This window comes from Monomorium pharaonis, chromosome 11 (genome assembly GCF_013373865.1).
Source record: "Monomorium pharaonis isolate MP-MQ-018 chromosome 11, ASM1337386v2, whole genome shotgun sequence".
NCBI lineage: Eukaryota > Metazoa > Arthropoda > Insecta > Hymenoptera > Formicidae > Monomorium > Monomorium pharaonis.
Window position 1 is genome coordinate 5,453,760 of NC_050477.1, and position 18,367 is coordinate 5,472,126.

The 18,367-nt window shown below is 42.7% G+C and overlaps 1 protein-coding gene across 5 annotated transcripts in view; it reads right to left on the reverse strand.

Moving 5' to 3' along the window:
• LOC105835168 (serine/threonine-protein kinase NLK) overlaps nt 1-18,367 on the reverse strand; it is an 83,280-nt gene that overhangs the window by 29,525 nt on the left and 35,388 nt on the right. For all 5 annotated transcript variants that reach the window (XR_004965091.1, XM_036294036.1, XM_036294038.1 and 2 more), the window contains 2 exons: nt 7,252-7,381; nt 6,477-6,532 (listed from right to left, as the gene is read on the reverse strand). Coding sequence is in view for 4 of the 5 variants with exons in the window: in XM_036294036.1 (XP_036149929.1) it covers nt 6,477-6,532; nt 7,252-7,381 (186 nt within the window). In the remaining variant the exon portion in view is untranslated. The remainder of the gene's footprint in view (nt 1-6,476; nt 6,533-7,251; nt 7,382-18,367) is intronic.

Sequence of the window (18,367 nt, forward strand, 5' to 3'; positions counted from 1 at the left end):
TTCGCCTAAATTCCGTGAGTTTTTTTTTCCACATCTTGAATCTTCTTATAGCCCTTAAAGTCGGCTTGCGCGCACGAAATGATTTATTTAAGTATCCTCTTAAAAATTTCAGCTCACCGAGAAATTGAAAATCTTCTCTTTCGTAAATATAAATACAAATCGGAAATGGAAGTTGATGTAAGGGTAAATTTTGAGGAGCAGAAGGGCGAACTTTTGTGTGTCTTTCTTTTCCTGCACTTTCCAATTGCAATTTCCTCGACAGTCCTCTTTCGCAAGTGAATAACGGCGTGGGAATCCGCGCGCGTGTATGCCCACGCGCGCATGCATATGATTCGCGTTTTTCCGGGGGAGGAAAGGGATAGAGATAGAAAAAGAGAGAGAGAGAGAGAGAGAAATCCGCCTCCGCGTGCTCCGTCGGATATCCATTCGTTAATAAACAGCGTAATAATACCGATCCCCCCTCCGATGCCGCAAGGAACGGAAACGTCGTCACCCGTCACCGTGTCACCGCCGAGTTAATTACGCGCGAGCTGGATCTCCGAGTAAGGCGATAATCGACGATGACAGCTGACATCGCCGATCGAGACGAGCTGAAATCCGCGAGTCGATAACGCGCGAACGCATTGTATCGTAGACATCCGATTGATTTGCGATACGCAAGTGCTGTCGTGCAACAATAAGAGTCGCCACGCATCATCCTCCAAACTTCACATCGATGATTCATTCATCTTTATCAGGACAAAAAGATAAGCTGCGACAAGAATACGCGTGCAGCAGCTAAACTTTAGTTGTATGCAGCTAACATTGTGAAGAGCTGCTGTAACTAATCGCGATTAATCTTTTTCTTTCCATGAAGCAAGGAGCTGTGATCTCCGGGAAAAATAGAGATGTACTTTTTTCGAGGTGGACCGACGAGAGGGCGACAGCGAACGAACGAGGATTTGGCGATTATCGTAAGGGGACAATGAGAGACACGATCGGAGCGAGCCGAACCTCGTTCGAGCGCACCTCGTTCCCGCCGGAAACTCTTTTTCCGCGCCGGAACCTATCTAGGTCGACGAGAGACGTTTTTCGTTCTCACCCGCGATTGTCCGCTCGCTCGCCTCCGATTTTCCTCGGCGATTTCCCCGCCGCGTATTCTCCCGAGTGAAACGTGGGAGGTCTTGGCGTGTGCAACGTGATGCAACCGCCGACGCGTATTGGAAACTCGAGACATCGTGGTGGCATAGGTGCTCGAAACACCGACCTCCTTAAAAACCCTTATTGAGAAAAAAATATCGAGGCACACGGGTCCCCAAGATAAACTCGATATTAACAGAATATACGTCTTACACTTATAATATTAATATACTGATACACAAAATTGTTCGAGATAATTAAATGACGATAAACACTGCGAAGAACGAGATTTCCTTAAAATGTATAATAATTCATTTAACCTAAATTATTTAATTTACATTTCAAAATCTTTGTTTTGCACATTATATAAACGTTTGTTCTATATATATTTTTTTTTTCTTTATTGATTCCACGAGAGAGACTTGAATCTATTGAAGTGGTAATTTTTTTCGATGCACTAACAAAGAACCATGCAACGATATCAATTTCCAGTTAAAATCAAGTAATCGCGAGCGTTACGTTGATCAAATACATTGGATATTGCGAAAAATATCGCAACATTAACAAAATAACAATCACGTGAACGATGTATCGTTAATGAATTAAAGAGAGTAAGCGGTCGTATGTATGGCACATAATATTAATCGCTGAAACGAACTCGTGAAATCGTGCAATATTCCCATCCCGCAGAATCGTGAAACAGACGAGAGTTTCTCGGTCAATTGTATTTAAATTGTGACGCGCGAGAATAATAATTATTTGTACAAGAAACACTTCGTTTGTAAAGATGCTCAAGCTTTTCAATACTAATTGTCTTAATTAAAGAAGGGGAATAATTTTTTTAATATCGCAGAAATTAAATGCAAAGATTCAATAAAAAATTGTCCAAGATAAAAATCGTCAATCCTTCCTACATATTTTTTTTACATTAATTTATATATTAAAAATTGAATAAACTTTTCAGGATTTTTCTATTGAAAAGATATATGTCGTGATATCCTGCGTTGAAACGTTTACGATCTTCGTCAAACAAGAGATAGATAACACAAATTGATTACGAAAAATAAACATAAAAATAAAAATAAACGAGATAATAAAGATGGTTAATGGTAGACTGCATATTTATTTCGCCCGGAGGATCCCGGATGCTGTAATGGGATTTGACAAAATAACAAACTTTGGGTCTCTCTTAGATCAATGTGAAAGTGAGAAATTGCAATATCGGCAATGTGCGTCGATTAATTATTAAAGTCGTGGTCTTAATCATGGCGTGAAAATACGAGCCCGGGGATACACGAGGGGAGAGTTTTCGCGTATTTCAGTGAGAGCGGGAGAAAAGCCGGGTCCTCTACGCGAGGACTTGTTGACTCGGAAGACAAAGAGCCCCCACGAAGGGAGAGGGGGGGGGGGGCGAAATTAGTTTGCGGCCACCGAGAACTTAGATCAAACCGTCAAACTCGAGCTCGACGTAACTGGTCTAGCGCGCAATTAAAGCGTCGACGGAGCCTCGAGCCCGAAGAGGAAAAGCTTGGCTTTTCTCCCGGAGGGAGCCGAAAAGGAGCCAACGCCGTCCGTGGAATTGCGAGGAAAAGTCGCGTCACCGCCAACTCGTGATTCTCTAATTACAGAGAGATTCGATTCTCCGCTTTGTTCGTAACGCGCAGCAACGGGGACATCCTTACGATCATCGAAACTGAAGCGCTTCGTGCATCCCGGAGCGCAACGAAAATCCCCACTGTTCCTTCTCAGATACAAAAGGGCTTCGAAAAGACCGCTCGACACAGCCGATGATCTAATAATCGTAGTCGTAACGGCGATCTGCGTGCCCGTTGAGCACACGTGTGCGAGCACAATGAAGCACGCCGCCTGAAACTCTTTTGCCGTATTGTTTCCCCCGACGCGATACGGGCGGATGCCGGCGATCGAGAACGCGACGTGCGGGCCTTCTTCCCTTTCATTCGCATCATCTCGCGTCGCCTCCTCTGTGCGGCGAAAAAATTACGAGGTTGCCGACGCGTAATCAAACCCCCACCCGGGTTGTGTGTTCCCCAGCCGGCGCAGCCGGAGAGCAACGGATACACAACGGAATATCGTGCGATCGCCTCGGGCGATTTTGTCGTCCCGCTTTTCGTCCGAGAAAACGGAAAGTAGGTGTATTAATCGCGAGTTTGAGCTCACTTTCCTTCGGCCAGCAAAAAACTACGGCTTATACTCACGATTGCATAAGAAAAGAGACTTCACTTGTCGCGAGACGATATTTTATGAATAATCATAATGATGAGCGCTAACAGTAATGCATATTAATTGACACAACTTCGATACTATACGATTCGGTGTTATGTATTATGCAGTTAATGCTCCAACACGAATTATTAATGTTAATTAATTTAATGCACTACGTTATCGTAATGTATGTAAACGCATACGGTTATGCCATCATTATCACGTTTGGTTCGGCCACACTGAAAGATCGGCAATTAAAATTCCGTTGCCACGACGTCGCCGCAAGACGAGGAGAGGACGAGCCGCCGCATTGATCGGATACAGAAATTAAGAAGCGGTGCTCGCGAATCAGGGCGATCATTGCTGTTACGGAGAAGAGGGTGGGATAGTTCGCATCCGCGAAGTTATGTACAGTTATCAGTTACGCGCGACGATTGTAAACGGCAAAGGGCGAGGATGGGCGACCGCAGCCGCTGCTAATGGCGCACTATCGACGTATCAATGGCGCGCTGCGGCTTGCGCATTAATAATATACGTGATTACCATCGAGCGAATCCGTCCCGGGCGCGCGCCATGGCGTATTCATGGCGTTCACCGTCCGTCCCGGATGGAAACCGCCTCCTCCCCCATCCCCACTTCATCAGAACCGGAACTGTCGTTTCAATAAACAATTAAAAATCATAATCCGGAACCCGAGGGTGGCGCAAGCTGCCCTGATTAAACATAACCGGAAATCTGGCTAAAGTTGCCACGGTAATCGATTAAGAAAACGCATTGCTTTGCATCGTTCGATACAAATTTTTTTCATCTCCTTGAAGATCACGGATTTTAATGGGATTTTATTGGTGTTCGGACACCCTGATATTGTTTTAATAATAATATTGCGATTCGGCGTCCAACAAGAAGTTCTCATCTCCGAAAGACTCGAAATGCAGTCACGAGAGGCGGACGAGGATTTAGGATCACAATTAAGGTGTGAGAGAATTTAAAGGAATGCGTGTGTGAGACGTTAAATAATATGGGATACGTAAATAGATACACATATAGGAGATTGATGACAGCGCAATGACGCGATTGCGATGCAAATGCAATATTAGAGGAGGGTTGGCAACATCATCAACGGTAATCCCTTCCGCCTCCCTTTCCCGCGGTTCCATCGGGGTACTGTGGTCACCGGCGATTTCTGTGTTCGTGGCTGCGCAAGCTAATCGGGAGTCGCTCCTTAATTAGAAATTAGGCGGTCTCATTCGATGGCTCTCTCTCTCTCTCTCTCTCTCTCTCCGCCAACCCGACCCGGAAACTCTAGCGTCGGGGAGCCGCGCTGAATTTTTCATGCGGGCGAAATTAGAATCGATCGCCGACGGCCGCGGAATTAAATCGCGGGATAGCGCGAAAGGGCCGAAAGAGGGGGAGGGGAGGAAAGGGGTAAAAAGTCAGTGTGGTGGTCCATCGACGGGGTCCGCGACTACGCAATTTACGTCCTGATTATTTATTTGTCGGCGCAATTAACGTCGTTCCCGCTACGAAAAATTTATCGATCCGTTGTAGTTTGTTTATCAACGAAACATTCATTCGTTCGTCTGTTTATTGATGGATTTATGATATCATTTATTATCTCGGTTATCCACTTGTTTGTTTACGGATTTATCTATTTATTTAATTACGTGGGGTGCGCAAGCCACTAGAGTGGCTAGTCAACCGACCAATTTGTTTATATTTTACTTTATTTATATTTATTAATAACTTTTTTCTATTTTTTTAAAGTACAGTGATTTCGCCTCTAAAAAAGTATATTTGTCGAAATATCTATGTCCATATTTATCGAAATTCTTTGTAGATCTTGTCACAGTCAGGACAAGCTTAAGCAAAAGGAGGGGAAAAAAGGGAAAATTTAGAAAGAAAAAATAATCGCGAAGAATAACACAATGACTTAGGGCCGGTTGTTCCACTTTCTTGGTAAGCATAAATCTACCTTCATTTTTTTTATAAATAAAGACAAACGCATATTTACCTGATAGGTAAGTTTACCAGGAAGTTGGAACAACCGATCCTTACACGATTAAAAGAGCGCCAAAAAGCGACAAAATGCGACAGAAACTTGTGAGAGAAAAAAAGAAGAATGGAGGGAGTACGCGTGTGAGAAGGGAACTGATTTATCGCTCACACTGATCAAAATTAACTCGGAAGATCTCGTTCGCCTAAAGACTCGTCGATCGATCAATCACTCAATCATGCGACCGCGCTGAATAGCACTTGCAAGGAGACGAGTAATCCCGCAGGAGCTTTGTCCTGGCTACTGTAATAACTTCCTGCTTTGCTGTCGACCGGAAAATTATCTCGTAATGTCCACTGCTTTTACGAAGAACGGGTATATCTCATAGAACGATTTTTCATGAAGCAAAATTTCCTGATATTAATATGACGTATCTTTAGTGAAAAGTGTTTTTTTTTTGTTGCGAAAACAATTATTCGTGCCGTCGATCCTTCATTATTTTTTTCAAAATCTTATTTTAATCAGAAAATATAAAATAAAGATATAGAGGAAGGAATGAAAGAAAAAAAAGGCTTTCTTAAGCATAGATAGAATTTTTTGCACAGCTATAATTTGAGATGGAAGAGTTTCATCTCTCGTAAGAATCTCTCTGGAAAGCGGACTTGAGGAGAATCGCGTTCGTGACCTGCGCAAGTTTTAATTGCTCGGCGATTAAAAGTTTCCATGTCGTTCGAGATGCTCGTTCCGAAAGATCGAGCGTTGCGTGAGAGCGAGAAAGAGAGATCGATACTCTCTCGCGAGAGTCCAGGAAAATCCGTGGAGAGTAGAAATACCTTCGAGGCGTCCTATCGAAACATCGCAAACACACCGGAGACTAAAGACAATCCGGAAACTTTAGATTAAAATCGAGTAAATTAATTAGATTCAGATCGCATTCGATTTTACTTCGGGAAATTATCGCATCCGTCGTATCCGATCGTATTAATTCGGAGTCTCGAGAAACGTGAGAGAACTCGGCAGAGGAGATGAGAAATAAAGAAAATACCTCGACCGCCGGTAGGAGAATTCACCTGTCTGGAAATCTCTATGCTGAGATTTATCTTCCGCGTGTCCTCGAGTACGAGTGTTTAGAAAAGGATACATCTCTTGGAAGAAGTCCAGATGCGGTGGCTGAAGGATATCCAGCGCGGAAAGGACCTGCAAAAGAGACAGGAAGAGATTGAGTGTCCCCATCCTTTGACTGGACGAAAGAGAGAGCGCGATTGATCCCGCTTTTTTTCGCGCAAAAAGTGAAATCCAGCAGGCAAAAAACTACGAAAGGGAAGACAACACAGCGTCGTCCTCGGGGAAATAAAACGCGAAAATTTCCGAGACACCCATCGTGCAATTTATATACCATTCATTTCGTATATTCGTCCAGATATTCAATGCAAAATGATATAATACAACACGGCTATATAAAACAAAATCTTTGATTATCATATTTCATTATTACAACAGTAATTATTAAATACTTTTTATCAAATATTAAAAGTACTATATAATAATTTAATTTTAGCATTTATTTATCTTTTGAATACCAAAGAATTTGCTGATATTTAGAAAAATAAATTTTTAATTTATTATAAAACGAAAATCTATAAAAATCCACTTTCCAGTAAAATAATAGCTAATTATTGTATGTAATGGCTTAATAATTATTAAAATTATTACAATGGTTCGATGCAATAAGTAATTATTGTAAAATATTCGAAAACAGTAGAGACATAAAGAAACTCGATATCGACTTCATTTATTATCGACAGAATTACAGCTTTTTATTTTCACGCTTGTTCCTATCGGTATTTTTCTGTCTTTTTCTGTATTTGTTCATCGATCACGTATACATTTGACGTGACAAATACAGTACCACTCACGTTATCGTGTTTGAAGAAGCAAAGCATTTTCAGCTCCCTGAAGACTCGCTTGCTGCTCACGAGACTTTGAAAGACGTTCGGCAGTTTTTTTAAGGCTACTCTCCTACCATCCCTCGGATCCGTGACAGCCCTGGAAATCACAGAAACAATAAATTTAAAAATATGTTCTTCCATCTTGTTGACGATTGTAACTACAAAAGATACATTTTGACAGGAAAGAAATATGTCTCCGCATTTACTGTATTTATTAACGTTTGTATAAGAAAAAAAGTGACTAAGTAGCTATCGTACAGCCTTATTATTATGGATAACAAGTCCATTTATTTTAAATGATAAATCACGCTCCTTTCTTTTTACTCTCTCTTTCTCTCATCATCTCATTATTTTATTTCTCCTTTATATATTTTTTTACCATTTATATATATTGATTTGTAAATCAACATGTCTTCATATTCGCATAAACAAGTAAGACAAAAAAAAAACTGAGTCATAATTGAAGAATTTTACATCCAAATATTATTTTGTATTCCGATCTTTTGTAATTCCAAAATTAAGAAAGCAAAAGAAAGAAACAGTATCAATCAATCTCAATTTTAATTCGAGAAAAAAGATTCGGGAAATATTGGCAAATGATCGGCTAAATAATGTCCGGAACTCGCGTCGATGATAACCCCAGAAACACAAGCGAACGACAATCTAACCCCTTCACCCTTCCTATCGGACCCTCCCAGCCCTCTAGGCCAGTTTCAAGAATAATTATTATCCCAGCAATTAGTCCGTTTACGGCTACTGGTTCGATTTCATTGTTGAGTGTTGTTGTTACCGCAAAACCGACGATTCCGATTCACGAATATCGAAGAGAAAAGCAGAGTGAGAGAGAGGGGTGGAGGGCTAGAAAGAGAAAGAGCATCCAATGTTGCCGAAATCCTATTTTCGGTCGTGTGCCATATCATATCTGCCCGGCTAAAGTAATTTTCCGTATTTGAAGGGGGCGAAAGAAAGGGAGGCGGTGAAAACGATTTCACAATTACACTGCAACAATTACACCAGCGTATCAATATGACAAATAGTATGCGACACAGATACGTCTAAATATATTTCTAGATTTAAACAACAAAGTACTTTTTTTTTCATAACAAGCATATTTATAATTGTATTAATCAATAAAAATTAAATATACAAAAATCAAACGAAAACGTAAGGTTAGAAACACATTTCTACAATAAATCATAACAATTGACAATTCTGCGATTATCATTATGTCGTCGCAGCAGCTATCAATATTTTTTATTATTTATTATTATTCATGTTATCATATCAGCGTTTATGCTTCATACCGGTTTTACATAAGGTTTTATGTAAGGTAGACGGGGAATGACAAATCTCTCGTACTAATCAGGTCGAAGTCGTTAACTTCGTTATGGCACGCTAAATCGATTCGTTCGCACGAGACGGCCGACTACTCGTGTAGATTTGCGCGACACATTTATGGACCGGGACTCGACCAAATAAACGAGGCTGTCGATGAGCCGACCAAAACGGGCCCATTACCTCGAGTGCCGTCTCTTCAAGTCCTACTCGTATGTCTTTCCAACCGGTCAGATCTGTTTGTTACGCCATCTCTATCATTTCGCGATAGAACGAAGAAGCAAAAAATCGCGTAAGTTCTTACGTTTGAGAATGTTGGATTCGTCAATGTAGGGAATGCAGGGTGCAGATCTACACAGAGTTATGAATTTATTAATCTTGAAAAGATCTCTTGTAAAAGCCAAAAAAAGCTGATAAAAACGCAAAGCAAACGTATATCTCAATTATAATAGTGAGAGGAGAAAAAAAAATGATAACCGAGATCTCTCGATTATAATTGTCGTTGCCATGAATAATGTTCCTGCATTTCCATTTAATTCATTTACTATAATTAATGATATTTACAAAGCTCGCAAGTCTGTAAGCTCAAATAAATAATATTTCAAATATTGAACGTTATTGCCTGTATTAAATATGCATGCATTAATTAATTAAATTCTAATTACTTGACGATACTCTGACAGAATTTCGATTTTCGGTTCAGCCAGGAAAACATTCGACGAGTGCAGGACGATCAAAAAAAAAAAGGAAACAAAGCTAATACACGTCTATAAGCCGCAGGTGACAAGATTAAAATTGTCATCGACGAAAATTGCTACATGTCATTAATTAATTAACGCAGGTTTCCCCCGAGAGACTTTCTGACAAGAGTATTTCCGAATCGGTTCACCTGCGAAAATTAGCGTACGAGGGCGCTAATTACATCATCGAGCTTCTTCGAATAGCCGAATCGAGGGAGGGAAAGGGAGGGCGAGAGGGGAGGGAAAAAAAAAAGAGGTGAACGAGCCGTCGCGAACTGGCGAGAGATTAAGGTCGATCCACGAAGCCGAGCGAGTCACGAACGTAGAAAGGTACGACGACCTTCGAAAAGGGTCAACGCACCCGCCACGCGGCGGTGCGCCGAGCGTAGTAGTAGGCGGAAGTGAAGTCACGAATTTCGGAGCGGAACGACCGTGAAATGATGCACGGGACGGCGGGAGGGAGGGGGGGGAGGGCACTACGTGCCCCCGGGGACCCACTGTCGCGGTTTAGACAATGTTTATTCATTCGAAATCCCGACGAACCGACGCGACGACGGGGACCGCTTCTGTGCGCGCCCATACACGCGCTCGTCGGTGGTTTCGTTACCGGAAGCTGCGGAGAGAAAGGGGAGGAAGATTATCGCCGAAACGGGACGTGTTCGCTTTAGGTAAAAAAATGAGCTGGCGATGGAGGTGAAAATTAGAAACGAAAAATTGGGAAACGCTTTGTCGCGCCGGGTCGTGAAAAGAGGAATTCACTTCGCGAATAAAAGGACAAGTTGTCGGGAGAAACTGTTTAGTCTTCTTACCTAAAAATTAACGCCAGTACTGATGAAACGTGTCTGTCGGATTCATAATAAGATTCCTTCGAAAAGAAAAATACGGTGATTTATTCGATTTTCCTTGCGCTCGCACAGACAAATGGAGCGATTTCATAAATACGTCATGAGCTTTCTCGAGAGACGTCGCTGATCGCTTTACAGGCCGATAACGAAGTTACCGTCGTGAATCGGATCACCTCGCCGACGGATTCCTCCTAGTTATTTCAGCTCTTCGTGCAACGAGGTCATCGAACGAAATCTCGCGAATGATTCACCTGCTGCCGCGAGGACACTTTAAAAGTGTCAATGTAGCCTTTTTGCCCGTCGCGGGAACAAACGATTGTCCGCGGATCTTTTGCAAACACGTTATCGCGACCGATAATGCGGCCTTCGTCACAAAGTGGTGTTCCTTGATCTTTGTCGCGCGCTTATCGTACGTGCGCTTGCGTGTAAGAAACGTAACTGGTAAAAGTAAAAGCTTTCAGATTCTGTTTGAAAAAAAAAACGCAAAAGCTCTCCCCAATCGTCGCGCAACCGGATGCACTCGAAGAAGCGCATAAAGCCCAAAACAATGGTGCTTACTCGCGCAGCTGGGATGATATCGACTCGATATCTGATCGATTTTGTTTTATCGGCTGCGACCTCTCTCACGTGGAGCAAAGGGAAAATAACATCGCAATTCGGTGAGCGATCAAATAAATTAATTCGGAAGATAAAAAGAGAAAGAGAGAGAGAGAGATTTTCCGAGCCTGAATATTTCATTCTGCAATGGATTTCGTTCGTTGTTTTAAGTGGTATTATTAACACGATTAAAAATACCGCGTGTAATCGTTCGTAACGTCGACGTTTTCGCACTAGGCAACACGAGCATCGTGAGAATATCGTGTTTCGCAATCGTTAAGAACAGTTAACAAATGAGATAAGTACGTGCGTGCCTAGAAGAGCAAAATGATATCTGAAAAAAGTCTAATACGTTTCAAAAAAAAGTCTTGCGAATGGCTGCATTCTATTCATGCGATTCTATATCTATGTAATTTATTGATTGTACGTGTGTGTGTTAATAACTTCCGAGCGAATAGCATTTTGCTTCGAAATTCGACAAAGGATTCGCGGCGGAGAGAAAGTGTACGACTTCTGGCGTATTCTGTATTTTAAAAGGCGGCAGATGTTCCGCAGGGGGGCCCTCAAAAAAACTGGGCCCCGAACACGATCCCCGGCCACGTGGCAGACGCCGATACTACACCTCGAGGGGCAGACGGTCGATGTACCGCTTTTGTATGTACAGGGTGCTCCAGAAAGGAAGATAAATTTCAGATCGGATCTTGCAGATGTAACGAAGTTATTTACGATCTCATTAGTTGTATATTTCTACAACTAGATAATGGACAATAGTAAGCAACTTTATATCATATCTCCGTAGTCTAAGTCTCAAATTGTTAAACTCGATGAATCGCATTCGAACGGCGAGGAATTGTGCCATCTGTTCTCATCGTGCGCTTCGCGAAAGAGATCTCTTTCATTTTGCGATTCGAAGTGTCTATTCACGTGATACTTTCGCCATGAAAAAAATTGCCTTTGATCTGCTCCTAAGAACCAACGTATCCGTTCTTCATCGGTTCTGGAACACCCCTTACAGCACCGGTGAAAGAAGGACTTTCCGTCTGTCGATCTGGCACCTGGCGCGTTCTAAAGGGAAAAAAAAAAAAAAAATTACAGTCTCTTGCACGGGACTTCGCAGGATTCGGGGAAGCCCAGTCGCGTCGGAGTCGGACCGGGCGCTGAAAAGAGGCTACGCGCGTAGCTGCAATTTGCCGAGGTGCTCGCCGACCGAATGCCGCATAATTACGACATTTCCTGAGGAAAGCTCGCGTGCAACGCGCGCGCTGCTGCAACATTGCAACACGTGCATCCCACGACAAAGCGTCGCGGCGCGGCGCTTCGAGGGAAAATTGGCGCGATGTAAATGCGTTTCCCGTCGCTTGAAAGTAAAAACGACAATTTGAAAGGAAATTAAGGGGTTCGGGCAATAACAGATTGTTCCCACGGGAAACAACGACTTGGTCTCTCTCTCTCTCTCTCTCCCTCTCCTTCTTTCTCTCTCCCTTTCTCGCTCGTGCATCGCAGTTCAGAAAGAAGAATGCAAGAAAATTAATTTTAAGTTGTGCATAGTTGTGTTTGTATTCGTCTGCGAATCGACCTGGGGGGTTCGAAAGACAAAAGAAGGGAGGAAAGTTATCGATTTCTCACACGCATGCCAATTACCGTCTGCACATAAGCGGCGAGGAGTTACACCGCGTAATTTCTAGAGCTCTTCGGAAATCTAAAAAAGAATGTGAGAAATATTGAAACACAAAAATACGTATAATACAGTTTTAGAGAAATGCGATAAGGATATCGCGAATGAATATTAGAACAGATTAAATTAAAATTCCAATAAACGGCAATAATATTCTGCCAGAGATTTATTCAGAGACTGTAATCACTAAAAAAATTAATCGTCGAAATTATTTGAAGCTGCGAAACGAATTTCACAGATGGGCGACATTAATATCGCGCGAGGAGACATAAAGAATTAAGTGTCGTCGAGTAACGAGCAAGTTCCTAAAGAAATTACAACTCCTTTTCTACAAAAATCGCGAATTAGCGAGAGTGCGGATGACAAGAGGAGCTGCACGCAACTGATATATCGAGCCCGTATCGCGAGTCAGGGAATTGGCCAGTCGGCCGGTAGGAAAAACGCTATTAAGGCTGGCAAAAAGACCCGACGATCGCCGTCTCTTCGCGCGCAAAGTCGACAGCTGCTGTCGGCGGGCTCACCTGCAGCTGCACCTGCGCGCCCGCTCGGCGTGCGTACCTACTCACCTGCGTCCCGCAAGTGACCCGCGGCGAGCGCGTAACCAGAGTAACGACCGCGAGAGGCCCGCGAGCGAGCGCGAGCGTTTAATAATATCGCACTTCCGGCTGCGCGCCGTATTGAGATAGGTCGCAAGGAGCCGTCCAGGAAGGCAAGGAGGATTTCGTCCCGTCGCGAAAGCGGATTTAATAGGCGAGAGCGCGCATGTATGTGTGTGTGTGTGTGTGTGTGTGTGTGTGTGTGTGTGTGTGTGCGTATGATCGACCGACGACGAGACGACAGTCGCCGGTGCCATTCGGCGAAATTTATCGTTCATTGATCCCCTCGCGCTCGCTGCTGTCGGGCTGATGATGCACTTGTGCAAATCGGTGTGCAATGACGCTTGCGATTGTGTCGCGCCATTCATTATGAATCTCCACCGTGTGTAGGTATATATGAGCGTTGCGTTCGCAATTGAAAAGTGTTACGCGTGCGAAAAAGTGTATCGAAGAGCGGCAGATTAAGATTACAGGTAAATAAAGATGAATTAAACGGACATGGATTTCTTAAATTTATATCTAAGACATTTACATCTAATTTCGCTTATACTGAGTTTAAGTACTCGAGTTTGATTGAAACTCGTATCCTTGTTGTTCGTTTGTACTACGTTCGACTGTCAAGAGTACCCAGTGCTCTTGTCAATCGTCGATCGCAAACGCCGTTTCGAGTCGCAATGAGAAAATCCTCAAAGGCGCTGAATTTCGGAGCAAAACCGTCCGGTTTTTATTCGACACCGTCATAAGTCGATTGAAACGCGCCCGCGGCTTCCTCTTATTTCGATCGCCCACGGCGAAAGCACGAAAAGCACTTGCCGTGAAACTCCATTCGCCGCGACGGCGTTCTTTGCATCAAAGCGAACGCGTGCTTCTCGGCTTCACTACCAATGATATTTTTCCTTCCCCCCCCTCCACCCCCGAGTCTGCGAGCGAGGGAACACCACGAAGAGGCAGCGTGACGTCGAGAAGAGCCAGCGCTATGTGTTTATGAGGGATTTTCTTTCGCGTTTCTCAGATTTTTCCGCCGGAGCTTCGAGTTTTTCTCTCCCAATCGCTTTTTCAGGTAAATATCTCGCGGAAGGCTACCTTTTTATTCATTTACCAGAAATTCTTGATTCTGTTTAATCTATTTTTCTATTTAACTTACCGGAATTAAACAATCGTTAAGTTTATGTTGGAATTAATTCAAGTTAAGTTGCATTAATATCAATTACAATCTCAATCCATAATATAAGTCCGATATTTGTAATCTTTCCTTATTACTGCGCTCATTTGATAATCTTTAAGTTGTTACTTAAAAAATCTTTATTCCAACTAGCTTTCTCTTTCTCACTTTGTTATAAATCGCGGTCGCATTGAATTGCAAATACGTGACAATGCGATTAAGCGAAAGATAATTAAAATCATTGCAAGATACTTTTTAAAGGCGTAAAAATTCGAAACGCACAAGATTTTTTCGCCAGCTTCGCAGAATCGATCCTTCGAATTAGCACAAGTGCCGGGACGTATTTACGCTCGCAAGCTTGAGCGCGCGGACGGAAGTTCCGTCCAACTAAGTTTAAATTTAACAAGGAGAAACCGCGGCTCCGGGCGGAAACTGCGAGGCGACGTATCGTGAGACTTTGCGCGGGACAGAGAGAACGTTTGCGTAATTATTCCGTGATAGATCCCGGACTCGAAGTTAGTTGCGCAGAATCACTTGCGCACAAAGAGTTCTCAACGTTAACATATATCGCGTACTTTGGCACGAAAAATATGCGAGTGAAAAATGCACGGCTTTTGTTTTATATACCGATATGGGAAATACATACTTTCTATTAATTTGTTTCTTTAATTTGTTTGAAATTCGAGTCGAAATTTTTTTAATTTCCATATTAATCGGAATATTTAAAAAATTTCTCCGTTTCGCTGCACGATATTTTCTTAAAATCATTTAGAATATCGCGATTGTCCGTTTAAAACGTGTTTCTTATTACTTGACTCGTATAAATTCAAGATGTTCTAATTTTATTTATTAATTTGATCATCAGAATATAGTGTCCAAAGGCCACAAAATGTTTCCAACATATCACGTCATTTTACAGTTTCATTAAAACTATTTTTGTATTTTTAAATTTAGAATAATTAAATTAAAAAAAAATTTGTCAAAAACTCCCACACATTTTCTATTATTTTGTTTTTATTTAAAAAAATATTATTTATTCTTTTGTATTTTTTTGCATTTCAAGAAGTGACATAAAAGTTTCAATTTGACAGTCCCATTTCTCGCTCGACATTCCTCTTCTAATTTTTCGCTATCAGTGTGCGCATGGCAAACTTTTATTCGGAGAAATGCGATATCCTGAATCGCTCCCAAAATTTGTGCGAAGGAATTTTCGGGCTTTCACGGCTCGTTTCCGCTTCGATTTTCCATTCTTGGCTTCCGGTGGCGGATCAATTGATATCCTCAAAAAGAAAGAGAAAGAGATAGAGAGGAAGAGAGGAAAGAAAAGGGAGAGGTTCGACGAACCACGGCGAAACGTGACCCAGGATCCCCGGTAAGAAAACTGCGGCTACGGGAACACGCTCGTCTCCATTCCGCAGCAGCTCGCTGCGAGGAAAACGACGGATCGCGAAGGTAGAGAGAGAGAGAGAGAAAAAGAGAAGGAAAGACAGAGAGAAAGAGAAAAACAGGCGAGAGAGAAGAGGAGGAAGATGAGGAGGAGGAGGAGGAGGAGAAAGAGAAGATCCGTGGAGCGAAACCGGATGGAACGCCCGGTATATCTAGATGATTCGCCTGCATGCTTCGCTCGGCGCCCTTACGAAACCGGATAGCAGCCCTCCGCACAGAGATAACTGATCTCTATACGCTTCGTTTCCCCCGAACCGCCGCGCGCACGCCGCCGCGTTGTTGTTACCGCGTTGTTGCTAAATGCGCAACATTATTGCCTCTAACGTTGCCGCGACTACTGAAAAATTAAAGACAATTTAATCTCTCCTATGAGACGCATCGTCGAGCAATACCCCGATAAATTTTATCGGCAAATTTAATTGGGTACACATATCGGCAGGCAAACATTCGCACGCCAAATAAAAATGTTTGCCGTGGGCGCTTTTTCTCTGCGACTCGATCGGTACGCGCGTTTAACTTCTGCCCTCTCGCGATGAATACTTCGCGACACATGTATGATTACATTTGATATTCTTTCTTGCGCGTTCTTTATGCGTTTCGCGTCGAAGGAGCCGCGTGAGTGCCAGTCGATTAATCAAAATCAGTTCGGAAGGGACGGAGATAACTCGTGCTAATCCGTTAAATAGCACACCCGATTTCTCGGCCCCCATACGTATACCGAGTATTAAAAAGAAGAAAAAAAGTCTACGCCCAACAGGTCGTTATCGCGACGTACGATCGCGATAGGAAGTGATAACGTTCTATTTCCATTGTATATGCAGCGACGTTGTGTGTCCAGGTTGCGGGTTCAACCTTTTGAACCCCAAGCTCGTTTTCAGCTTCGTGAAGCCATCTATTGTTCCCGAAATAGAATTCCCGAAAAGGACGGGGCCTCCTCCTTTCTTCGGCGAGTTAGGAAAAGAGATCAGAAAGTGGCGTGCGCGAGCGCTGCGTTGTACATTTCACAGCGAGGCGGCAATCGATAGGATTCGAGGTCGACCCGATAACCTTTGCTAATGGAGGCTCTCTTAGGCGCCGCGCGCGAGGAGACGTCAGAATCGTGGGAGCCCACGTGTCGGGGTCAACGGCACGCATAAATGTGCGACGTAGCGATCTGCGAACCGCGATTCTAACAATGAGTCCGGAATGAAAGTAATTTGCCGCTCTGTCGAGATTTACAAGAGTCGAGAGAGAGAGAGAGAAAGAAAGAGAGAATTAATTTCGTCACTTTGTGGAGCTATCAGTAATTTAAACGTGTGACGATTGACTGAGAAATAGGATACACAGAATGGCAAACGAAAAGTTATTGAAACTAGATAGCTGTTTGTGTAAGGTAAACCGAACAAAATTAACCATTATTCTACGGGAATGGAGAAACGTCTACTTCATTTTTAATAGCATGCGATGCAAAAAGAATATACGTTTACGAGTTCGTATACCATGAATGTAAAAGTATGCACACTCGTTTTTCGTTATTTATTTACCGGTTAAACGTGGCGATTTTTAAATAAATAGGTAATTAAGGAGGATCACTTTGTACATTTCTATTAATTTAATGAAAAGTAGACTGAGAAGTATTTAAGCGACTTGTAGCGTTATAGCAGCTTCCTTAATTAACCTGGAGAGAGCTTCTAAAAATAAATGCAGAAACGAGCCACGGAATCTCGTTTTGTTAAAATGCTTATTAAATTTCTCTTACTATATTATTAAAACCTTCCGCAATAAAGTTCAGTAACAGTCGGCCCCCACTATTTACAGCAAATTGAATTATTAGTGAGCCGATTGGCTGTCTCTCTCGCCAGGACGAGATCAGACGGTTTTTCTTTTTCTCCATTCGTGCCTACAAAATTCCAAATAATTGTCGAAATGCGTCGGTAATACATACGATAACGCGCTTCAGCTTATCTTATTACGTATATCGAATCTCAAATCTCAAACGATCCGATAGTTCGTTTTGCGGTGGTCCGATTTCAACATTTCCCCATGCGATTCCATCAGCGTCGAACTCGGAAATTAGTTTGCAAAACAATTGGCCAGCTTTCGCGACAAGCCGGATCAACCAAACGGATCGGATCAGTTGATTGGTCGTCTTTTCCTTTGAGTTCCTCTGTAGGATCGAGAATTTCCAACTCGAACCGCGATAGTCTTTGAGGTAACTTGGGGAGTCCAAAGAGATCAATGTGGATAATTATTCGAAAGATCATTCCGTGTTTACGTTGGAATTATTAATACGATAACGTAACCGATCTAACTTGAAAAATTAGTGTATTATGTCATATATTTTAAGGTGTCGAAGTTAACCCTCCTTCAATATCTCTTTCGTTCTATAGAATTAATTAAACGAAATGGAATAAAGAGCACAATCCATTCGCAAGTTTGCAAATGATTCGTTTTAGGCCGTAGACTTTCTGGCTATTCAGTTTCCGCGTTTCGAGAGATCCTCCTGATCGCCGCGGGTCTTCGCTCATTATTTTGAATGTCGAGCCTCTTTCCGTTGAGTTTCGCATTGAGGTCGAAATTCCCCCGTGAAGAAAATCCCGTGATCCCGTAACCGACATCGACGGTGACATCGATGATTTTCCCGGCGATTTGCATCGTTTTTCTCCGGTGACGAGCGACGTCACGCGAAACCTCGATATCGCATCGTG